Genomic DNA, 26,186 nt, shown 5'->3' with positions numbered 1-26,186 from the left:
AAGATCTCTGCTCCAAGTGGTCTTGGATCAGCCTCCGCTTGGAGCCTAAAGTTGTGGCTTAACCAATAAATGAAGTGATTTCCCTTTTTTCTCTCTCATCTTCCTCAAACCTCTCAGACTGTTAAACTACTGAAGTTTGAATGTGGGAGAGATGGGGAGCATGCGTAGGGTGACTGGGATCAGTGTTGCAGAAAGCTGTGGGATTCAAGGGACCTGGCCTGACCGTTACAGTATGCTCCTCTCTTCTCCAGCCCCCCGCCAGGCCCAATCTGAGGCCATCTGTTTGGGGCGACGCCGCATGCCCAGATATTCTGTGTGTTTGTTTGATAGATTATATGACTGTTGGCGGGGAGATAGCCGTTCCTAAAAGAAGAAGAAAAAACCAAAAAACCAATGCAGCCATGACTTACACGACACAAAGGTTATATATTTGTCGAGTGAATCCTCAGTGAAAATCCCATTTCGAGATAATTTCTACAACTTGATTAAATAACTGTAGACAAAGATACGTATTAGGTGGTTGATTCAAAGCAGACATCTTCATTCAATTTCAAAACAGCAGGAAAAGTTAGGCTACTTACAGGAATAAATGGCTGTGAAGATACACTCCTGAGCAGAAAATGAGTTGTCTCTCCTTCTCTCCATCATGTTGTGTTGCTCTCTCAGCTTCCCTGTGCATTGTTGACATAAATGCGCTTTCAGGGCGTGTTTTTGTGAAAGCTGTGCAGGTTAGCTCCCCGCACAGCTTTCACACGGCGGTTTCAGCTGATTATGCAGTCAAGGATGGCAGCAACTTTGCTGGAACATACATTGCCCACCGTGCAGCTCCTCCACAGGTAAGCACTGCTACTCCCTCGGCACTGTTGCCTATTTCCGGGCCGGCTCGCCTTCAACTGCTTGTGGAGAGGTCTCCCAAGGAAAATGTGCAAAAGTAACTTTTCGATGAGTTTTCCGAATGTTCAGAAGCACAAATGATTAGTCGTGAGCGGACTGCTAACGACCATTGCTCTCACATTATTAATTCACACGGTTGGTTGGCTGTTGAGTATTGACTTTGTGAACCGTGACGCTCACAACACTTTGTGAATCCTGCGATGTGATGGGGTTGTTTTTGACAGCATTGAGCTTTACATAACCGACGTGATGAATAAGAAATGTCCTGGGATGACCTCGATCCCCAATGCTTGAGTACAGTTGTGTAAAAACTGTAAGCAGCGTGTAAGCCTGTGATTTTGACATCTGAATTTGACTTCAATCCCCCAGCGAGCTCGCGACGGCCATCTGAGCTTGCACGCGCGGGTTCACTGTCCCCTATTTCCTGTTACTTTTCAACGCCGTTATGTAATTGGTTGTGGTTTGCCCATCTTGGTTTATTTCTTCAGTGTGTTTACTGCTTGTTACGAGCAACTTGAAAGTCATGTCTGCGCGCGCTGTCACTTGCAAGTTCCATCTGGTGTGGAAGCCATTAAATGGACAGAGCTAATGTTCAGTGAGTTTATCGGTGTTTTGCTCGCAGAGCTGCAGTCAACAACAGTCTGAGCACATGCCAACGTTTATTTTGTTAAGGATACATGTTTACTTTCATTGCCCTTATACAAATGTTGTATTTCAAGCTTCTTTTTTTTTTCGTGACTGTATTGAATATGAAAAAGTAGAAAAACTAAATATTGATACTCAACATGAGGAACCTTTTTCTGTTAGAACTATTCTTCATCCACTGAATCGATGACAATGAAAATATACTTTGGCTGAAAAGCCGGCATATTAAACCCCTTATTTGTAGGTGGGGAATAGTATTATTCTTTGTGAAACTCTTACAAGCTGGTAAATATAATCTTCGTAGCTCATGTATATTTATATCTGTGCATGCTAGTTTTTAGTCTTTTTTTTTTTTTTATCTGGAAAGTAATTTGTTTGGGGTTTACACAGAAAAGTGGCTCATGCAAGCTCGGTAGACCCGATGTGAAACTCAATTACTGCCGACCACTTCATGGTTGCTTGATCAATCGAAGGCAACTTCCCCGGATGTACTGTAGTTTTTATAGACCCGCAACACATGAGTGCTTAATTCCATTAAGTACGTTGGTAGACGCACATGCAAAACCCAAGTTCCATTTCACATCAGAAGGAAGTTGTTGATCAAAACCCTATATTTGGTATACACATTTCCATATATTGAGTGTGCTCCGATGAGCAGTGTTTCTGCGCTACGGACGGAACAAAGTTGTTGATTGCTTTCCCTTTTGGAACCATCGCCTGCTATTTGTTCCCTTTGGCTGTGTGTAGCCGTTTATTTGGCAGGGAGCGTTGTCTTAGCTTAGCATTGTAACAGAGAGGAAGCTTATGGGTGGGAGGGGGGGGCGGGGGGGGGTCTCTGAACTCGAGGGAGGAATTCCTTAGCTCTATCTGCAGGTTGTGGGGGTGGGAGCAGGGCGAGGCTCGGCCGTTTAACACAGTCTCCCAGCACTTTATGTGCTGCATTCTCATCCCCTTCCCAGACCTAACCTCCTGCGCGCACACACACACACACACACACACACACACACACACACACACACACACACACACATACTGGGCCCACAGCCACCCTTTCCCACATTTTGGCCTCATCCTCCGTGTTTAATCATCCGGGGAAAAAAGAATATATATATATATATATATATATATATATATATATATATCCATAATACCTCCCATGGTTATGTCAAAGATGTTATTTTTTATCTGCACAATTACTTTTAGAATATCATATACGTTTCAAGGAGGAGATTTCTGACAAAGTGTGTACAGCGTTGGTATTGGCACTCCAGTGCGTGTAGGGTTTTAAGGCTTTATATTCTCGTTTAATTCATGGGTCGCCGGATAAAGTTCTGCAGCAGGGAGTTAATGTAAAGTACCCACTGTGAAATTAAAGGTGAAAGTCAGTACGTCAACCTCAGAATTATTGTCACATTCCACGACCGGTAGCTGCAGCGCACCACTGATTAATACCGTATAACAATATTATACGGTTTTTATGTGTTCTCAGTTCTCATAACTAGAAAAGAAAAAAAACTTCTATAAACATCCCACATATTATCTACTCGGGGGTATCCATCTCTATACTCATACGGATCCAATCCCTTTCACTCACTGACAGTATATCTAGTGCAAAAGCAGCTTAATATAGTTTGATGAGGGCTTGTAGTTCTGTTACTTTCTTAGTTGCCCAAAATACTGGTTTGAATGTGTACCTGTTATAGTAAGAAAACATTTTGCGATGCAAAGTCATATTTGTTGTGCTCCTCTTTGGTTCCCTGAGAAACGTCCTTGATTGACAGGTTTGGTGACTTCAGTCTTAGCACATATGGAGGGTTTTTATCTATTTATATTATGTTCCACAATGTCTCTCGGCATGTGTCATGTTGACTTGTGGATTCCTAAAACATAACACCAAAGAGAATCGTAACTGACGTAGTATTTGTATCCACAAGAAAAATGTGATTTCATTACAAATGGTACTTGTTTGCAGCTCAGGTGTAAATCAGCCCATGTGTCGATAGCTGGAGCATTCTCAACCAGGACCTACTGGTCTAACCTCCTTTTCTCTGAATGAATGTGTTTTTCCCCCTCTCTCTTCAGAAGTACAGTCCTGACAACAGGGACAAAAGTTGTGGAATTCTTGCACGGCCTTCTGCTGTTTTTAATCCCATGAATAAGTAGGCCTAGAGCAGCACTGTCGCATTCACAGAGCAGCATTTTAAAGAGATCTACCCCAGTGTGCTTTGTGATCAGCACTGCATTGTGCACATCCGACATGTCCTTAAAGTGCTTCAGGCATTCCGATCTGACTTATTTCCTTGAGTGATTCCCCCCCCCCCCCACATCTAAATCGTCTTACTCTAGTAACATGCTTAGTGTTGCTTTCCCACAGAAATAGCAGCCGAAAACAAGGTCGCTGCCAAGTCTTTTTAGATGCTTGGAATGGCATTCTGATTTCCAAAATCAGTCCACTGCCATGGAGCAGATTTGCCACAAAAAAAGAACTAGTACCATAAACCGAATTTATAGATTTAAGGATGAATTGCTTGAGCTCGTGCTGGTAGTACTCATAAACCATTTGATACCCATCTTTCAGAGGCATTCAATTTCTAATGGATCAAGTTATTTATGTATGTTTGTTGTAGGACAGATGTGAATGTCACCCAGTTTTTTCTAGAGAGGTTACACACTATTTAACACAGCACAACCTCTTTATTGTACCCTTTCTACACTAAACACAAAGCCTGATCGAAATCCGTAATCATGTTTTATTTTCATTCATTTCTTTTTGCTGGAGATTATGTACTTGAAATACAGCTTTTTGCTACACTGTAATCTCAGCTCACATCACCAAACCACATAACTCTATTGTGACCACTGCCCAAAGTGACCCTATGTCGACTTGTTTTACTTTTTGATTCCTATTCTTAGACTATCCACTCTTTGAAAACTGTCACAACAAACGCATGCAAGTGCAGCTGCTGTACTCAGGTTCCAACTTTGTTGATCTTAATCTACCTTTCATTGTATTCCAGATGTTTCTGGGAGGCGCTCAGGTTCATCTCTTCAATGTCCAGATAGCAACCAATTCATCACACCTCACTGGAAAATGTCAAACTTCATTCAGTTTTGGCGCACAATGAAAACTCATCATTTACCAATCAATAAATCTATACAGCTGTAGTCAGATTTAGAGATGATAAAATATGAATTATGAGTTTGCTGAGGCCTTCTTTCTTTGGGGACATCCATCATTGTCAACAAAATGAGTCCAGAAAATATTCAATTAAGACCTCGGGGCGCCATTTCTCATTCATTATTCTGGGGTTAATTTGCAACTGTAGATTTGTCTTTTGTCACTTTGGGGCTAAGAAAGGATTTCTGAAAAATTACTCTCACCTTCCCGCCGTCAACGGCAGGGGTCTTTCATCGCGTTTTCATCAAGTTCTCGAGAAAGGCCTCTTTGGATGACATTAATGCACACTAGTTAGCACATCTCTTCACATCTGTGTTCTCACCTGCAGCGCGCCTTGTGTGGAAACAGTATGCCACTTTACCTTCACAGGAGTGTTCCTTACCTCAAAACCTCACACATTCCAGAGATACAGCACTCAGCTTCCGTACTGCCTACCAGCACAAAATGGTTGTACCACATTTCAGTAGCCTAGAGAATAGTTAGAAGAAGAAGAATAGAAGTGCATGTAAACAGCATTGGGTCTCCATTGCAAGATCTCGCACCATCTCATTCATTTACATCGCTCGTGATGTCCACCTTAATTGTCCGGTTGCGAAAGCTCGCATTGCCCGAAACCGATCATGTGTGTTGTTTCCTGGTCTTTTCTCGGCGATCGTCACCGAGCAAAGAGCTGCAACGTCAGCTAACGGTCGCGCAAAGTCTAACTTGTTACTTTGAGTGCGTAGTGATATGGAACGATCGGGTCAATGTGAACAGCAACTGTACATTACTGCTGAAAAAGCCAGTGACTCACTCTCAACCAATCAGATCGCTGGATTTCGTCTACCCATATTATAATTGGGATAATGTTATATGTTAATGTCTATTCATTTAACCGTTTGTTTTGTGTGCAATAAATCTTGTGTATTTTAGAGATATATTCAAATGATGGAGTGTTTAATGCCTCAATTTGCCATTTGCAGTGAGCAAAACATATTTGGTGTTGCCACAGTTTTAGTTGTATTCATTTGACATTTAAATATGCACATTTGCTTCGAGATAGCAAGGTGTCAGGTATTGCCGCTAACGAGTAGATTTAACAATAATAGAAAAATCTCCCGTGCAGAATTTTCCAGTCTCGCCTGAGGCGACCGTGCAGTCCAGTCCAGCTCATTGATTGCCTTTTCATCCAGTAGCACGAGTGTGCGGTGAGGAAGAGGTGAATGTCTCGCTGAGTGGCAAGTGGTGGGAGAGCAGAGAGAGAGAGAGAGAGCGAGACGTTGCCTGACAGGATGAAAGTTAAACACTGGCCCACGGTCTCCTCCCACAGCTGGAATCAGTGTGCCGCCTTGGGCCAGAGGGCCAGCTTATTGACCAGGCTGGTACCCCTCACCTGCCCAAAACCATGTCTGCTTTACATGGATTTTCATTGGGACCAGCCAAGTCTTAAGAGATGGCCGTGTGTTATTGATTTAAATGTTCACCTCTGTAACCCGCGTGCCGCTTTTTGGATTTTACCATGTAGCCTTGAGTATTGACTTGTGTCAGTTTCTTGAAGCTGGAGCTGCTGGTATCTCTTTCTCTGTACCGCGCCAGTCTTCCAGCCCCATTGATTCTCATTCTGTGATTGCTCCCACTGGGATTCTCATCAATGCCGTGTCCCAGTGGCGGGCTCTGTATTTCACACATGGGCCTCCAGTAGCGTCCTACACAGTGTGCTACCTGAATGAATCCACCTCCGTGCCAGGCAGGCTCGCTCGCTGCCGCCGGGTTGACCCGACCTCTTCTCACGATGTCTAGCTTTTATTGAAACGTCTTTAAAATGGCGGTCGAACGGCTGGTAGATCATCACAAATTAGCCCGTTCAGATCACTGCAGGGTCGTCGGGTTCGGTTTGCGAGCTGTGCATAGCTCCGCCTCTCAGGAGTGAGGATCCAATCAAACGTGCACAAGTTGACGCCCCCCGGCGGCGGCGCCAGCTCATAATCTGATTGGTTGACGCGAGCGTTTCTTTTCCGTTCGCTTTAAGCTACAGGCGCCCGCACTGTTGATCCTGAAGGCCTGAGGGAAGGTTTCTTGGGCCATGATGGCTGAAATATGATTGGATTGAAGCTCTAACATCTTGACCTGAGGCTAGAAGCAGCGCAACCAAGAGGAAAAGCTATGAACATAATAGAATAGACTATGGAAAATAATTTAATACGTAATTGTGGAAAATTCATATCCAAAGGACATTTTTATCCTGACGCTGTCTAGGCCAGCAGAGAAGGCCTCGCTGGCCCCGGCGGCTCGGTTAGGACGAAATGTCCCCCACGATTGAGCCTCGGACTGCAGTGTTGTGAACAACATCTCTCAGACCAATTGGAGATGTTAAAATGCACGTAGAAGAGATTCACTGACAGCGGGTTGATAGCTTCTATCCCGTCCCGAGGGGCAGAGTTTAAGGTTTACGGTCTTCCAGAGCTCGATTGCAGAGAGAAAAGCACATTCACTCGCATTCACATCCATGCCATTTAATGCCTGTCTGACGACTCTTTTTTTTATAATTATGTTGCAATAAAACACACAAAAAAATCCCTTTTAGGTTTAAAGCTTTGTGCATTTCTATTAATTCCAGTTAATACATTGCCCAATTCCAGTTAAATTACCAAAAAATACTATATTTATTAGTGAAAAGATATAAAGTAGTCTTTTTTAAAACTCTATATAAATTTGAAGGATAATAGATGGTTGGCAGGCTGCTGATACTGCAGTACGCTCCCGTTAAGATGCTGCACCAGGGTTTTTAGTTACGATCTGTACATCGGCCAACATCGTTTCTCAGTATATTTGAACACTGTTTTACTAATTAATTTTGATTATGTGGACATTATTGACTTAAATACATCATTTTTACAAGATTTTTTTTTAAACTTATTTTTCCCAATTGCATACTTTTCTGTCCTTTACTTTTGTTTCTTGTTTTAGTTCACCGGATATTGAACCTGTTCTGTTTTAAATGGGAGTATGTGACATTTCCACCGAATCCGCTGAGACTCTTTGCCCTGCTGAAATGTTATCCATCGCGGTTTGGGCTCATCTAATGATATATTATATTTTATACATATCCACAGTGGATGTTCATGAACATCTAGAGAGCTTTAGCATTTCCGCCGGTGTGGGGCTTGCTTATTACCTCTGGACAGGCAGTGATGGAACAGTAGTCTGGTCCTGTTGATGAATCTGCATTGTCATCTTATTAATACCCCCACACTGCCAGGGCGGCTGCCATAGATTTTCCATCTAAATGGATTAAGCTTTCATTTCTTATGCCTAACCACCAAAAAGAGAGTTCAGGAACCAAGAAAACATGAGATAAAAGGGCTTTGCCTTCACACAATCACTCTCACTACTTCTCAGCCCCCTTCAGATTGACCCCCACCTTCTTGGGGGCTCCTAACATAAACAGATCAGCTTGTTTTGAGCGAATCCTATGCATATATATGAGGGATTAGTGTCTTTTGGGTATCTCTTATATTTTCTTCTTTACTTTAATCGTTTTAATGTTATTGATACAAGCCATGAAAACAACTGAAAACAGTCCATATTGTTTTTTAAAGGCTAAAGACTAAGTTTAATATCAGATGTATAATTCTTTTTTAATTACTGGGGCACCTTTTGAAACCGGCTTTTGTAACCTCGACATGCACTAGGTTTTCCATTGCCTTATTAACAGACATAACAAGAAGTGCTCCTCTACATTCATCTGTGGCCGGCCGTGTGTCTGGCACACTGCAGGTGGGAGACACAACAGACACACGCACACACATGCACACGCTCATGCACGTGCACACTCACTTGCATTCACACTATATAGGTGCCAGCTTGACCTCCACAATGTCACATGTTGCGATGATGCGTCTCAGCAATTGTCCTGCACTGAAGGGATTTGTAGGGAGGAGAAGAGTGATAGGAATGGGGGATGTAAGATAGGTTGCTGGAGTCAGCCCTGGATTTATGTGCCTGCAACAGAGCCATTTATAAGGAGACGGTTGCCCCTTTTCTTCAGGGGGAGTTGCCTGCTTGCCGCAGAAGCTTCTGTGCAAATATTAGCTGTCCCGTTGCACCTGCTGCCATTGTGGAATGCTCCCCCTCCCTCCATCTTTTCCCACCCTGTATCGCTATACACTTCATTTGTCAGGACACACAAAGGAAGACAGACACACAATAGTGCAGCATTTTAGCATTCCCTTGGCCTTGCATTCAGGGTAAACACTGATCTGACCTCACATCCCCCATGGCTGGTGGTAGCAGCCATTGGAACAAAGTATCGGTCGTCCACGGGCCACAATACCCCCCCCGCCCCCCCTTAACCTCATCTACATACACGGGTGACACTTGTGTGTGGGGGCAGTAGATGGCAGTATCCATTTATGTTGATGGCAATAATAATCTCCTTTTCCCCATACACATATCATTTTTTGTTAATTTCCACCTTTCTCATCAATATTTTATTTTTTCCCCAGTTTGATTAATGATGATGACCTGGACCATCACTACTTTTATTTAGTAAAATAGCTTGTGATTTTGTTTTTGTATGAACTTCATCCTTAGCAAGACAAATAATATGGAAATAAATGATTACTTTAGCTTTTTTGGACCACCTGAACTTTAGTTATATTAGCATAGTTTTGTTATATTATTTGTATTTTGTGTGTATGTTTTAATGTTTTCTTTTTGTTATAAAAGTGACATACTATATGACATGCGCATGTACAGATAGCTACATTGCTGCATCATACAGATTTAAGTATTTAGAAGTTCAGCTTCTCGCTTTTTTTGAAACCTCGCTCCAAGCGTGCCTCAAAATATTTTTTTGCAATCAACGTGCAACACAAAGTGTTTGTAGTCCTCTTTCTTCCCTTCAGTCTCACCCTGTGTGACTGACCCCTGTGTGCCCTCTCGTCTTTTAACTTATTGCTTTCAGCATGTGTCTGAGCTCTGTGTGTGTGTGTGTGTGTGTATGTGTGTGTGTATATCTTCACAACCACACAGAGGAGCTTTTCCTGTGTGCATTGTTGTTTTCTCATTATGTCAGACAGGCAACACTACTTTTGCTCCCTTGCTGTGTCCTGTGCATTGCCTCCTACATCATCCCTCCTTCAAGTGCGCACACACATGACGTGTATGGGTGGGCTGTGTTGACTCATTTTGGTCTTCACAGCGTGTCTGTCAGCTTGCCTTTTGCCCCTTCTTACAATACTAAAGCCTTTTTTTTAAATAGAACATTAGACTGGTTCAAGCCGAACATGTAGTTTTTGTCTTCAGTGATTACACCTACACAAAGTATCCGCTAATTGCAGCTCAGAAAGTGTGCCTACCTTTTTTCAGTGAAAAAAAAAACTAAAAAGTTTCTCATAATGGACACATCAGAGATGCACTTACTGCTGTGTTGCAGTTAGCAGGGAAACGGCAGGTTGTTGGTATTCTAACCACAGCCTGGCACCAAAACGCCACCTTGAAATCACTGATGCAGTCAACCTCCTGTTAATTATGGATTACAAGTGCAGTATTGCTGCTTCTTGCAACATATTGCTTGAAGCTAACCCTAACACACTTTTGTCAAACAAGGGGAACATGCAGACGGGGAGGCGAGACTGCCATTAATTGGTCATAGATATGCAGCGACATGAATCCATTAATGGGGAGCAAATAGCTTCAACTTTGTTTCTAATGTAATATAGACTTTAATTAATAAAGTGTGTGATGAAGTGGAGGCTTATCAAACAAGCCCCGTGTCCATTAAAGGCCCGAAACCCTCAGAAGGCAGGTTTATTAAATCCAGTTTCAAAACGGGTTTATGAGCCCCATGGAGAGAAAACAGGAAGAAATGCAGAGCCATGAAGAAAAATAAATGAGTTTGTGTAATTAGTGAAAATTAAGAGCTTTTAATCCAGGAGGAGGAGGGGGGGGGGGGGTTAAGAGGGAGGTATTGGCGTGGTGAGATGAGGGGGAGGGACTGCGGAACTAGTGCTTAGCTTACCTTTGTTTGCCCCTGTAGAAATGAGCGAGGACCCAAAAGCACAAACCTAATAAAGATACTCATAATAAAAACGTGGTTATTCTTATGAGGGGCTTTGAAAGTCAAATCTCCTTCTCCTACAATGCTTCTCGGGCTGAAGAAAAGATGGGGGATGCTTGCCATTTTTACACAGGTGTTTATAAAATGAATCAGCTCTACCGTGCAATTAGTATCTCCCATTCATGTATTGCATTCAGCTGTGTTCCTATCATCCACACCTTTCCAGACTTTATGTTGTCACCAGAGACCCTCTGACGGTGGCATTTCTTTGCTCTATAGCGAAAAACATATCGAGACGACTTCCACTGACAGTTTCCGCCTCGCTGGCCCCGACCTTTTAAAAATGAATCCAGATGTTTTAGGTGATGGACAGAAGGAGTGAAGACCGGGGCAGCAGTCGTGCTTTGGTGACAGGGTGAAGGCTCTCTCACTAGATGGAAACGTGCAATCGTTCCACCCCCTGCAGGCTTTGCTTTGCTACAGTGAAGAAATGACGGCAAGGCCTCTGAAGGGGGGGGGGGGGGGGGGTGCGCGACGCCACACACGTGATGTGCTCCTCGTGGTAATGAGGCCCGTCGTCCCGAGGAGTACAAGCCCAGCAAGGCAGTTTTCACACCCAAGTGGAGGATGTACGTGATTCCTGAACATTGCCCAAACCCCCCTCCCTCCCCCCCCCCCTAACCACCCTCCCCGGTGCGGACCCCCTATTGTTTACACCACAGCCATTTCAGTGTGCTTTTTCATCGTGCCTGGAGCCATGCGGGTGATTGTTCTCGCCCATCAGTTCACTTAACCTCTCCCTCCCGTGGAGTCGCTTCGGCGCCAAACTGCTCTTAATGGACGTTATTAGTTCCTCTGCAGGGCCGCGCCTTTGTCGACTTTGACCAATTATAACTCTCATTGGATATCTGTTTTTATTTCATTCTCGGCTAAATGTGAACTTTGATCACATGGTTATTAATCTTGATCTCACACAGGGACCGGGTAGCTCCCTTTCTTCATTTGGAAACACACGCACAACCTGCTTTCACGTCTGTGTCGGGTTCCAGCACAAAACAACCGTCGGCTGGTGAGTCGTGATGAAGTTGACCGCTGACAACTATTTCATCCAGAATCTGAGAAGTGCTCCTGTTGAACACTAAGGCTCCTAAGTGCAGCGCGATGTGCTCGTCCTGCTCTGATTGTCCCGCTCTTTAAGCAACCCGAACGCACACAGCAGGATCACCATGTCGTTGTCTTTTTAATGAAGTTTCTTGTGTGTGTGTGTGTGTGTGTGTGTGTGTGCAAGCAAAATGTCGCAGGGTCTGCCTCGACTCCGGGCCGACTCTGTAAGTGCCAGGGATGGTGCTGCCTGTAACATATCCACCATCTCCCACTATGGACTTTGTTCTCCTGGGAAGTGAAAGGCAGTGTGGGCTTCCTGGGCTGCTTTTAAATCCGCCGATCCCCATGAGGCTGAAGCCCCGTGGACGGCCCCCCGGGGGAATACTGTGCTCTGATAAGAAGACAGCTACTTAAATCGGACGTAGAGGATGGACGGGGAAGGAGAAGTCCGGAGACGGTGCAGAGGAGAGAAGCCTGAACTACTGCCACTTAGGGGATTGTTTTTAGGACAGAAATGGACTGGTAAAGAGCGCGTTCCTTGTTAGGTTTTTTTTTTTTTCTACCTTTCCGAGAGTTAAATCATGCAGGTAAACACTGTAAACCTGAGGGGGTTTGGAGAGAATTCATTTTACCATCTCACGGAATCGGCGGTTTCGAGAATGGGCTCTGCTTTTCAGCGGTGGCCTACTTTAAAAGTGAAAAAGCAACTATTGGAAAAAACAGAATGCCAATACGGTGCCTAATATGCGTGTGTATCAGGCTAGTGCCTGCACGCTGCGGAGGGACACCTGAGAGGAAGATGAAAAACTCTGGGCCAGGTGCTCGGGTCCCCAGGAGAGAGTGGGGACCGGAGGGTTTGGAGAACAGAGGGAGAGTTTGAAGTCCTGGAGGACGGCGCTGATTGTGGGTGGCATGGACAGCCATAAGCCTCAAAACACATGCTGCCACCTGCTTGTCTGAAAACAGGCCGCGGTGCAGAGTCTTTGGGAGTGAGCGCGTCTCGTGGAAGAGGAAGGGCTTTTCTGACGTTCCTGAGATTGAACACAGGAAGGATGTCCTATGTTTGTGTTTGTATCTTAAATATGTTTATTTCTTTAAGAAAGCACTTTGTTCAAGTACAATTTAAGAGACAATCCATCCTGTGTATGTTGGAGCAGATGCAACATTCCCACAAACAGCCCCGCAGGCAGAGGGATGGTGCCATTAAAGTATATGCATTGTATTATTGTTTGTCCAATAATTGCATAAAAGCAATATGTAGTAAGAGGTCAGAGATGAGGACAATGCTGCAAAAGGTTTAATTGATTGTTAATTTGTTTGGACAGATTTTCCCCCGTGAATGTCAGATTATGTCAGATTTTTTTTATTTTTTTGCTTATGCCTTCGATACACAACAGAGAGGCGGTCGGAAGGGTTTCTCCGTGCCTCTCGCAGGCGACCCGACCCCAGCAGAACTCAACTGCTGTCCCAGATAACAGCCCCTGGCCTCATGTAGATGAGGCGGGCGAGCTGCCTATCAGAATGAGGAAAATGCCTCCCGCATCCACTTCACATGTCTGTTTTTTTTGTCTGTGCACACCTACAGTAATCATGTGCGCGCACACACACACACACACACACACATAAGCAGCGACACACAGACAATCCTGCATTACACTGGCTACAAATGGCCGGCATGAGACTACTGTATATCTCTTTCAAGATTATCCCTTCTCCTTTCCTCCACCTCCTCCAATGGGAGGCTTATCCTGGGCTGTAGGCTCCCCTCTTTTCCCGTCCCAGCCCCGCTGCAGGGATCAGGGTGAATCAGGTGGAGATATGGTTGGAAGGAGAAAAGAGAGGACGGACCAAAATTGTAATCATAGTACTCATGACCACGGATCAGTGGTATTTTCGGGTTCTCTGAAAGCATTCATCCTTTTGTCTGTTTGACTTGCGAAGCGTGTCTCCATTTGGTCATGTTCTCCCCCGACAGAAGGCACTTTATAATTTATAGCGTTACTATTGATACAACGCGGTGACGATATGTGGTCCCATGGACACATTTCTCAGGTGGCGCTCTTTGGTTCAGAGGCTGGTGCTTAAGCGATGTACTCACATTGTCAAAGCACCACCGACTCTTTTGATAATGTGCCCTCAAATGTCTATTACTGTGTCGTCTCGGTGCATATATTTTCCCCACATTTTTTTGATTTTTTTTTTAACCCAATTATGTCGTCTTGCCAGCTGGAGGAATGCCAATTTGAATTTGTCTTTTTATCTTGACAGGATCCAGACAATTTTTCTATAACATGTGTGCACCTACGATGTATATATGTCAGAGGTAGCTGGGATGATCCATACAAATCCACCTGACATCTGACACTTGGCAGTAGATAGCATGTGGTGCTAGCACAACCTGCGTGTATCTCTTTGTTTATGGCTATTAGACATGCCATGGCAAGTGAGCGCAAAGCAATTTGAGAATTTGCAATCATTATTTTTTCTTTTCTTTGCCTTTTGTGCACTCCACATGAGCATTTTTCTTATTCGGACTGCACACATGTAAATTATTTGATGCTAGATATTCTTCAGTGTGGGACCAAGGAGTTGGACAGTCTTCCCGGCTCATGTCAAGATGGAGGTCCGTGTGTGCAGTTTGGCATGTGAGAGAGTGAATAGAATCGCAGCGTAGGCAGACAAAGCGCTAGAGAGTCTTTTGCTCTTGGACGTGCGGTTTCTGCGCATGTAGCAGTACATGCTGAAAGGCTCAGAGGTATGTGTACTTGCTTTGGATTAGGTCACCACAGCAACACTCTGTGAGAAATGTGTCTCACCACATGCCTTCACACAATGATTATGAAGTCTAATTTGATGCTGTATTGATATTTTGGTATGGGCATCACAAGTCTCTCTCCAAGATGGTCTATCAATATGGTTTTCATTTTTAAAATCTTACTGATGATGAGGGATACATCATTTTCTTTACACTACCACTGCTTTGTTGTGTTTGTTTAGAATAAAACTAGTGCATCCTTGCTGTGAAATGAAGCGGGTGCAGTCTTTGGAGCCAAATCTAGGTCAAGGGTTTTGATTATTTGAAAAACAAATGTGAACCTGAAAGTTTACGTTTTGTTATTGAGATCCATTCCCTCGAGTTACATCAACTTCTTGTCTTTTCCCACGACACCAAAATGGTGCCTGTGTAGCATGTGCACTTGAAAGCTTCTTTCTATAACAGTATATCTTTCAATCTTAATCCTCAGTCAGCTTATAAACATTGCTGTCTGTCTTAAATGTTTGTAGTCGAAATGAGCATAGTAAAAGATTTAAAGTAACTCCCGAAAAGCAAACCTTTTTTTTTTTTTTTTTGTGTAACAGAGGAGGCCAGCTCTAATGCCATTCTTTCAGTCAATAGCGTATATTGCAGGGTAAATGTCCAGGTCAGCACTGTGGTCTTTTATTGGGCCCATCCACCCTCTCTCACAGGCTTCACTTTTACAAGAGAAACTCCACTAAGTGACTTAGTGCATCAGCATTCTTTTTACAGGTTAATAGAGGATCCCATCTAAGTCAGCCAGAGAGCAGGGGAGCAGCGGGACCCATGCACACATCATAATCAGCCCACTAAGAGGTGGGTCGCACCCAAATGGGCTTTGCACCCCCCCCCAAACACCTTGAACACTCTTAACCGCACAGTATCACAAGCTTGGCATCAAATTACAGTACTGCCGCTATCGGGTCATTGGCCACGCAGTGTCAGGGAGAAAAGCCCACTTTACATGCAGGGCTCTGACTTCCTACCTTCCCCCTCAGCACAAAACAAAGTCATTATTATAATTATTTAACCCTGACACACCTGTTTTTGTTCTCGCTGATTATACAAAGGATAATCGTAATCAAGTTTTTGACTTTTTGTACTGTGCGGCATTTAGTGTCGCGAGTCATAATCGAGTAAGATATTTTTGAATCAGATAATAGCAAGCTTCTTTTTATATCACAAAGCCATCTATTTCTTTGCGTAGTGTTTCTCCCGACAATTATGCCTTTTGAAGTCGCTTACCATAAATGTTTTGGGGCCGCTTGAGTGTGGCAATTGCTTCATCACTATACTATAGGTATTATTTAGCTGTTTACGAGAAAACTTCTTTGGGTGTGTGAGGGCAGGCCATCTCTGTTTTATTTGTTTTTATGTATTACACCAATTACTCTTTACTTTACTCATTTACCCAATCGTATCGTTGTTGGACTTTTACAATATTCTCTTCAGTTCCGACTCTTGGTATCTTGCCAATAATTGTTGGCTGTAGCTGGAGGGCATCTTGCCACGGTGGTGGAAGCGCAGCGTTTGCAATGAAGAGGTCACTGGATATCATCAGAACGGTTGAAACCACATTTTTTTTGTATATAAAAAAAGGGCAACATGAAGTGGGAGAGAGATTCCTTTCAAACACTGTGGGAGTTGAGAAGCTCAACAGCTGCTGTGGTTTTGGGATTTTAATCCAGTTCGTGACCGAGTGCCTCACTTTGCGCGCATGTTCCCCCCCCCCCCCCCCTCTGCTTTTAACTCCATTCCAAGGTGCCTCACAGTGCATCTTTATTAACGGCAGGTCTACCTCGACACCTTCATGCCCCCCCCCCCAGAACACGCTTTTCTGTAGCTGCAAATAACGGTCGTCGCGAGGGGACGTGAGGGAAGCCGTTACAGCCTGCATCACATACTGGGGATCAATTTCCTCTTCTTTTTAAACTCTTTTTAATGTGTTTTTGTGTATCTGCGTAAGTGTGAGGAGAAATGGCTGCACAAACCGTTTTGATTTGATTGGGGACTTTCGACTTTACTCTATATGTCTGTCCCCAGCGTTGATTGCCAGGTATAAACCTATTGCTGCTAACAAGCGTGGAGTCAAGCTGCCAGAATGAGAAAAAGCCATTTCTCCTCCCCGTGTCCTCATCCCTCAACAAACCTTGACATTTTCCACCACACAAATGTGAAGTATTTCTTAAGTCCTTTCACGCCTCGGTTGAAAAATTGGATCAACCTATCGGTTAACCTTCACAAGAAGAAGAGATAATACTTGAGCACATTTCTTAAAAATAAAACATGCACATGGTCGTCTTTTCCTTGTTTGACAACCTGCGTCACTCTTCTAAGCTGCTTGCTGGCACCCACCTGCACATTTTATTTTTCCCAAAATAATGTTGCACTGAAAAATAAATACTTGATACTTAATTATCATAATTAAGAATTATTCATCGTTAATATAAGTAGCAAAAGTTGTAGTATTAGGGTTAGGGTATTATAGTATAGTATTAGATTCATAGAACAAAGTGCAGAAGACTAAAGTGCAGTGAGGATACTACTTACATATAATGCAATGTATGTCGCTTTGGATAAAAGCGTCTGCTAAATGACATGTAATGTAATGTAAATAGCCTTGCACGTAATACGTAGCAACTCAAAGGTCATTTCTGTTACTTGTAAAACATCCAAATTTCCACTGGAAATATTGAAAAAAATGAAATGGGCTGCTCGTGAAAGGGAGAGCAAGGTTAAATGAATAACTTTAAAAAAAGATGGAAAGGGAGACAGCAATACAAATGACGTCCTGGACATTTTCAAGAAAGAGCGCAATCGATCATTGTCATTGACTGTATCAATTTGTTCTCCTAAGTAGAGAGTTTTGATTGTGACCTTTTTTTAAACTTATTTTCAACTTAACTTATTTTTAGAAAAGAACACATAGTAAAGGGCACTAAAGATGTTCAATATGTCATTTTGCATGTCCTCGCATATAAAATACAACAAGTGCCTTTTTGGCTGAACCTCCTGCTTCCAGTATTACATTGGTAAAAACACAATGTACCAATCGTCTTCTCAGAGCACAAAGATGGAACTGATGTAGACATTCTCACGTAGCTCCTGGAAAAACGGACGTATGAGACAATCTCCAGGTTTCGGGCCTCTTTGGGCGTACTCTGCGATGCTTTTCTCTGCGCTCGGTCCCACTGTGGCACGTCGCTTGGAAAGGTACATTAATAGAGCCTGCGTGGGGGGGAGGGGCAACAGTAATCCTGCCAACTGTTGAAGGAACACCCTTGAATCTCTGTTCCTCATCCCCTCATAGCAGCACGAGCCCCCGGGCCTCCGGCGTTCTCCGCGCCGCGCTTCGGGATCGGGGTTCACTGCGGGGTGTTAGAGGACCAGCAGGGCGGCCCTGTGGACCATCAGCCAGCGCCTCCGCACCAGCGGTCAAGTGCATTGGGTCACAACGAGCTGCTTTGGCACCACCGGAGGATGGCTTCTTAGAGCTGATTGGCTGTCAGGCTCAATCCCCTCGCTGCCCTCCAGGAGCGCGTCTCCATGACCAATTTAAGAGGCAGAGTGGGAGCCTGCCCGCACTCCCTGCCTCAGAGAGAGAGAACAACAGTCATGTGGAGATGGAGGGATATTAAATATATACCCGTATCAAGCCCCAGCTCATTCGAGACAACACTCCGAGTTATTGATTTGAGGGATTTTTTTATTTTATTCGCTTAGCATTGTTGTTTTCTCTTTCATGTTCATTTTCACAGTCCGTTGTAAAGATATTTTCTCCAATTTCTCCAAAGTAAACTTGTATTCTTAGAGATTCTGCAGCATAATAGTGCCTCCCCCATGAATATAAATCCTAACTGTGTTAGTTCATCTGTATGTGAATACTTTGAGTTCTGAATTTGTCATACTCCTACCACTACATTCCTTAGGATTTATATTCAATTTGAATGTGACCCAAGAAGAACTAAAAGTTAAGCAGATCATGTATTGCTTCGTTTCAACGGGAGACATGAATCATTTGCAGGAGGCCTCCTCTCCTCTTTGGAATAGATCAGGGAAGGAGGGTCACTGAGGGGTATGTGTGTTGTCTCAATTAGAGGAGGAGGCGTCTTTTCTTTCTGGGCCCCGCTCCAAGCCCAGCTGTGAAGCGTCCACCGTGGGCTGAGCCGCTCCCTGCATACTGAAAACATTACTGGCCACAGGTCAGAGTGTCACTCGACTCGTACTCACACCTTTGTTGTACAGATCTTTGATAACCACAACCAGATGGCTTAGGGATATTTCCGGAAAAGTAGCCGGCTTAGGGTCTCGCATAGTCACGCACGGTTGTTAGGTGGCAAAAAATATTGTTGGACGTGTGCTTTGTAACACATTAGTGTTTGTGAACTTGTATTTAACAGACTATCTACATGTTCCATCATCATTATCAGCCACTTTCCCACCCCCTGGTTTCATAAGGCATGGGGGTAAAAAAAAAAAAACACCAAACTGCGGCTCAACTGTAGTTTACTTTCAGCTTAGTGGTATTTATATTTGCAATATTATCATTGCAATGTCAAGGTGAAACATTACGTCTCCATAATACTGCATTAATAGATGCTTTCTGAATTATCTTTTGGTACGAAAATAATGCAGATGTGCCAAGCTCATAGAAAAATGAATGAAGTTCTTGGAAGAGGGATTGCCTTTTTGCATAGCGATAGATAGATATATACAGTATGTATATCTGGAGTGGTGCATACCCACACAGTAAGCCGGCTTCGGGGGGTGGAGAATAAGACCTCTGTTTAGCCTTAGTCTGTGGGAGAAATTGGTCACAGCTGGATTTCACTGCTCAATTGGTGCGTACTCCCTATTTTTTGAAGGTCTCGCTCATTATTCCAGCTGTAACTGGGAAAGGGCTCTTTATCTTGCTAGTATAAATTTAGGAATGCCTCTTTGCACCATGGTTCTCCGCCTAATAGGCTAATACTTTTCATTTATTCGCCCATGGCTACCCCATCCCATGTCTTTTTGTTTTGTTAGTGGTCCACTATTTAAAAGGCTACAGATATGTAACGTCAAAGGATTCAGATTATATTCACATATTGATTGGTGTTATATATATATTTTTTTTGTGTGGATCAGACATGACCGAGGCCAATGAGTCTTCTTCAGAATCCATCTCCTTTAGACGCTCTGGCAGCTCTCCAGAAGCTCTATCTGGAGACGGAGGAAAGGGCACATGTTTGCTGGCAGATTGCACATTGAGGGAATAAATTGCCTTGTAAAGGACCGCAGTCCACGTTGTCTATTCCACCCTGTGTTCCTTTTGCCGTTAAGTATGTTTGTTGAAGACCTGTCATCTGCAGTTTCTTTTATTCCTCTTCAAGGCCTGCTCATTTCATGGCGTCTGGTGGCGAGGCTCAGCCTGCGTGGTCCGTGTCCGGAAGTGAACATGTGGCAGTGTTTAGCTTCGTAATGCCGTGGGTTTTTGCGGCCGTCTTGAGGGAGATATCTCGTGGAAGGCAACCATAATAGTGATTCTGGGCCAGCAAACAGACTCCACGTCCAAGTGTTGGAGTTGGAGATTCCCAAGGGCATACCTCAGTCCAAGGCCCACAGAGGAGGCTTACCATGGATGCCAAGTCATTTTTAATAAGCCAAATCTGTTTTTACTCAAACATTCATGTTTTTTTTTCAGTGGAACCAATATCCATTTGGTGACTTCTTTTGGCACAGGGCGCGCTTCAACTCCCCCTCAGTTATTGGCATGTGTAACAGTTTCACACATCAGGGACTTGCCTTGATGTGGTTCAAAATAATCTTTCCTCTGCTTTGTTAAAATGTGATTTTCAAACTGCCGTTCTTCTCAAACCTTTGCAACCATTGTTGAGTTAAAATATTACAACGAATGAATGTGAAATTTTAACTGTGTCTAATTAATTGTTACATTTTTTTTTGTTTTCACAAACTTGAATGGCTGATATAAAATCAAAAGGCCATTTTTCCCTTAGTGGACCATCTGGCCCCAGGAATCAGCAATGCTGAAGTTAAGCTCTGCGTAATACAGTCTGGAAATGAATATTGTATGTATGTATATGTATATCTTTTTTTTTTAACCGAGAGACGGATATGAAAGTAATATATCTCCGTGTGATATGACTTTATATTGCCATTGTATGTTGACGATGGTTTTAGGGAAACCAGTGAGCTGCCAAAAGACCCTCCCACACTGGGCCCATCACGAACGGCTCTGTACTGATGGAATGTTCTGAAGATTTCATGATCAAACGTACGTCTGTGCACAACGGATGGTCTTGTTGTCGGAGTATTACGTTTTAGCCACTGAGCGATTCGTGAAGCACGTTTAAAAGCTGGCAATGCATTTGATCAGCTGTTTTGGCCCGATACTGTGGACAGGTTAAGCTTCCTTGGCAGACAAAAAAAAACAAAAAAAGAAAAGAAAAACGATGTAAATGACGTACATTCCAAAAGTTGCATTTCAACTAAATTCACATTTTCTTGGCCTTTTGATTATTATGCCTTCACGCCGACGACAGCTGTGGCCAGAAGAATCTTTTTTTTTTAGGTTTTTATTCAGACTCCTTTTCTCTCGAGGGCAGATTCTGGGGAAGGCCATGAACACATTAATATAAGTGTGGCAAGACGGAAGGATAGGTGACAGGAACCTTTATCCCATTCGTGCCGTTTCCTATTCTCTAGAATTGAAAGTCCATACACTTTTTTTTCCATCATTGTCCCAGAACCGTGTCAGAAACCATGTGAAACATCACATATTGGACCTCTTGCCTCTGTTATGTTCATCTACATTTGTTATTGGCATAAAACACACAATTCATAAAAAAACATGATTTGATTCTCATTTAAATACCTTATTTGATTTTTTTTATTATTTATTATTGCTAGTTTTAATCCATAAAAGCTTCTTTGAGGTACTCTTCATGATTTCATATCTGATATCTGTTCCCTAATGTGTAAAACGATTTCCTTAAACCAATGCATTCATTTAAGTATAGATTTCCTAAAATTATATTTTACATAATACATTTTGCCAATACTTTTGATGTACTGAGCAAAGCTTGAATCATAATCAAGTAAATTCAACTTAACTTAAGCTGTTGCACCATCATAACCACGACCTTGGAATTAAATTAAGATTATTACCAAGATGCAAGGAAATTAATTCAAATACAAAACTCTGATCCGTTGTTCAAAATGCTTGTTCCTCCTGCCGCTGTGTTCTCACCCATCATGTGACAAACGTGTGTCACACACAACCTGCTGAAAGATATCTGGTTGCTGATCTCTATGTATTAACAACACACAAACCTTTTCTGAATCTGATGGTATCAGAAAGGAATGTGCCTTGTTTCACGTTATTAAATGCTCTGTTTTCTATTTTACCGTTTAATTTGACGTGGCGTGGGGTCCTGGGAGTGAGGGCAAAGAGCGCTGACGCGCTGAAGAAGGGCTGCGAGCACCCTGCTGAGAGTGTGAGGTACCTCGGTGAGAGCGAAAGAGGACGATTTAGTACCGCGAGCAGCCGAGTTTAATGTGCCCTCTGTCTGTAGGCCTTTCTCCGAGGGAGATCGTTGTTTTCATCTGTTTTCTTTATGCTGGCTTGCCCAGTTTCTTTGTCCTAGGCACATATAAGAAACCCAGAAAGATGCCTTCGCTGGGTTACTGACTTTTAGTGTATGTGAGTCCGGATAGTCTGGCTGTACGTTTGTCATTGGATTTATTTATGAAGTTATTAATAATTAATAAGGTTTGTTCAGATGAATTCTGAAATTGCTGACTCTGTCACATGCAGATTTCTATTGTCCAGACATAAATTAAGGCGTCAACAAAGCCTAAACCTGGAGATAGGATTATATTTTTATCACAGTAGGTGAACACATTGCCTTTAGTTTAGATTGGCACACTGTGTAAAAGGTATTTTAGAAGGAAACCATTGTAACCCCTCTTCAACTCCACTGAGTAGCCAACTGAAGAGGGCATTCGTGGCTCAGATGTTGAGTGGGTCCTCCTTTAATCTCAACGTAACCAGTTCAAACCATATGAATGCAAGTCCATTTACCATCAAAAGGCACGTTATTGAAACTTGACTTGATCTTTGACCGGTCAAAATGGCGAATCTCCTCTTTTATTCGATCAATAGTTACACAAGTCTACGCCCTTAGATGTATTGATTACACTGTATTCCTTTGAGAAGTGAGTAATGCTCGTAAGTGGTGATCTCCCAGTTTGAATCCCGACAAAGATTAAAGCAAAAATAGTGTCCCATCAAAGTGATGTAAATGAAAGCGTGTGGTAAATTATTCTCAGTAGTCCGCGTTAAAGGCGCCAATCGACGGGTTGCGTCCTGTTTTCGGAGAGCAAAGCCCTTCGCCGTGTTGCTCCCACCAATACGTTGGCTGCTGTGCATCCCTCGGCTCCACTGAGCTTGAAGGCGATACGGCATTTAGTCTACAAGTGTTGAGTGCCGAGTCTTGTCAGGCTCCGAGGAACATCCCCAGATGTTGACAGAAAATCAAACCGCAGCATTGGTACATCCTTGAACCATTTCTACCCCTACTTAATACAGCAAACAACTGCATCCCGGATGTCATGTGTTGACTCAAAGCATTGGAGTTAGGCTCCTGCCTTCAGCATTCCTTCCTCTGGCTGCCCAGGAGATGTTGCCTTTTTTGATTGTTTCTTTAAATATGCAAGCCGGTGCTGGGGGAGCAGATTGTTTGTTCTAGATTTTCCCGGGAGTTTTCCACCTTGGGCTCAAACAGAACACTTGTGATGATTAGCAGCAGCGTGTGCTGCCTCTCCGATAAGCTATTGGGAGGACAGGGAAGGGTCCAAGGCGTCTCGTTTTCTCGTAGTTGCCGCCCCCGCTGTTTATTAACTCATCTTCACTTACTGTGATTTCAGTTTGAAATGTTGACCTCTTGCTCCTGTAAAGTGGCCATGTATGTTCTTGGAGCTTGATTTCATTGAAGTGTAACTGAAGAGCAATACACACTGATGGTTGGTGTGTCTCCAGAGTGTGGCCTCAATAAGGTCTCCATTATGACAACAAAGCTCTCTTCATTCTCAGATGAATTTGTTATTGTGTTCGGCCGTGTAACAGGGACATAATACCATTTTCTATGATTGTGGGGGTATGGGGGGGGGGGGGGGGGGGGTAAAACAATTATCTCCTTGGTTCTACCGAGTTCAAAAACAGGGCCTCGGGGAAGGGGGCTGTGCTTATCAACCATCTACCCGGCGTCCCAATGACATAAATGCTGGCGCAGGCAGACACGTGAAGAGGACTGTGCTCTGATAGTACAGCTGATGCATATTATGTATTTCTATCGAGTTGTGGAAGGAGGCTGTCATCAATCACCTCTGCCGTTAAAAAACAACAACAACAATGCTCTACCATACGTGCTGTGGCCTTACGGAGGCAAGGCTGGACAAAATAATACAACATATTGCATTGTTTCCTTTCAGTTTATGTTGGCAATTTGTTACGTAAAATCAATCGTGTTTTTTTTTCTTTCTGATGCAACAAATTGTTGAAGACATATTATGACACATTATTACATTATATTCGGTTCTAGATGCAGGATGCTTCATGCTGGGACTGCAGTTAAATAACATATTGTATCTTCAAACAGCACCTTCCTGTTGTTGTTTCTGTAATTTTATAACTAGATGAGTATTGATCAAAAATCAGGATGAAATGATGTATGTATCTTTCTCTCCAGCTTAGGCGTTCTCATTTATGTTGATTGAATACATAACTTTATTTTGGCAAATGTTATGATGCAAATTTGGTAATACATTTTTGGGGAGGGTTTTTCAACATAATGTTACTCTGCCTCTTTACAGTGCTGAAGGCTGACAATGTAAAACATTGACTAAAATGAAATGTGCAGTCCTGTTGCATTGCATATCATTTTTTTAAAATGCTGATGAAGTAACAAAAGCTCTTTTTTTCCTGCAGTGAAAAAAGATTTGAAAGAGGAGAACGATGACAGAATGCAACACATCAAGAAAAAGGCAAAAGAGCTTCGGATCCTGGATTCCAAAACTGCCCAGAATCTGTGTAAGTAAATGCAGTTATGGTCCTTGGTAGGATACGGCCTGCCTGTATCCGCAGGTTTAACACTATTAGTTCATGATGCATTGTATTCTTTTAACCATGCCTTTCAATGTCAGACATGTCAGTGTTATTTCCCATGACACCTGGGGCCTTTTTATTCCCGCGTGAACCACTCAACAAAGCTGTTTGTTGGAAACAAACAGGAGAAAGCCATCGATACTGATAGTGTTTTACTAAGCCCATTGGGGAAATGTTTTCTTGGCAGTTGTTTAGCGGTCAGCGCAAGTACGTATAGATTGTGTCCAAGTTCTGTCTGTTATCATGTGTAAAGCAAATTCCTCCCAGCATTGAGCACTAATGCTACCTTTAGTTGTTTATAGTTCCCAGGAGCCCACGTGGACTCGTTGTGTTGTTGATTTTTGACCTCACCTTCCGAGTGCTCCTTTTTTGTTTTGTTGTCGAGGTGGATGCAACCGTTTTGCAGTGGGGGATCGTTTCAGGTTCAATGCAAATTATTTGCAAAAAAAAAAAAAACATTCTGCCTTAGACTTTCACTTGCACCCGTGCACCTCCTATTTTCCATGAGAACCTCCTTGATCCCAAATACATGGAATGTGAATTTCAATTTATTGCACAAAAAAGTTGACTCGCTGCCGGCAGCCTTGTTTTGATTGGAGAGCCCTTTTTCATTGTTTCCCCAACTCTTGGAATGAGTCTGCAGCCTTGGTATCCTTTACCTCAGTGATGCAATGTTGAATACCAACACCTTATGAAATATGCATGTTATATTTAAGATTACGGGTCACCCTTCCTGCAACCCTTATCCCACCCTCGCTGCTTGTCTATATTTTCCGTACTTTTCTCCTTCAAAGTAAAGAGTAAAGAGGTAGGCAATTCATCGTTTTCTTTTGACATGACGGATTGAAGGAAACGCCCCCCTGGAGGGAAAAAACAAAGCTGCCTTCCACTCCGCGCCAACAACAGCTCAGCTTTTACCACACTGTTAGCCTGAATTATGTTTAGTGGTTGTTGAATTTAATGCACGTACCTGGAGTATGTTTTTACAGAATCCAAGCTCAGAGAGGAGGAGGTTTTTGAATTTATTCAATTAGATGCGCCACTGTCCCTAGCAAGCTCAAGTCTCCTAAACCTGCCATGCAAATCAAATCGCACTAATTCTTCCGTCTCCAGTTATCCGGACTGTCAATGGCGCATAATTGAATCTGTAGGAGGAAAGTTAACTGGACAATGGGTCGAAATTATCATGAAATCCAGCCTCCAAAAATGTCAAAAGTGCCAATAATGAAAACATAATTGGAGAGTAATAATAATTCATGAATGTGTAAAACATACAAATAATACGCTGTCCTCACAACCTCGCTGTTGTCACTAGTTTTAAAAGATTGCGTTCAATCAACACAAAACCATATGAAACACATAA

At 43.1% G+C, this 26,186-nt stretch overlaps 1 protein-coding gene across 9 annotated transcripts in view; it reads left to right on the top strand.

Moving 5' to 3' along the window:
- diaph2 (diaphanous-related formin 2) overlaps positions 1 to 26,186 on the top strand; it is a 297,267-nt gene that overhangs the window by 143,825 nt on the left and 127,256 nt on the right. For all 9 annotated transcript variants that reach the window (XM_037460863.2, XM_037460868.2, XM_062560592.1 and 6 more), the window contains one exon: positions 24,647 to 24,748. In XM_037460863.2, the coding sequence (XP_037316760.2) occupies positions 24,647 to 24,748 (102 nt within the window). The remainder of the gene's footprint in view (positions 1 to 24,646; positions 24,749 to 26,186) is intronic.

This window comes from Pungitius pungitius, chromosome 2 (assembly GCF_949316345.1).
Source record: "Pungitius pungitius chromosome 2, fPunPun2.1, whole genome shotgun sequence".
Classification (NCBI taxonomy): Eukaryota; Metazoa; Chordata; class Actinopteri; order Perciformes; family Gasterosteidae; genus Pungitius; species Pungitius pungitius.
This window is presented reverse-complemented; position numbering and strand designations above follow the sequence as displayed.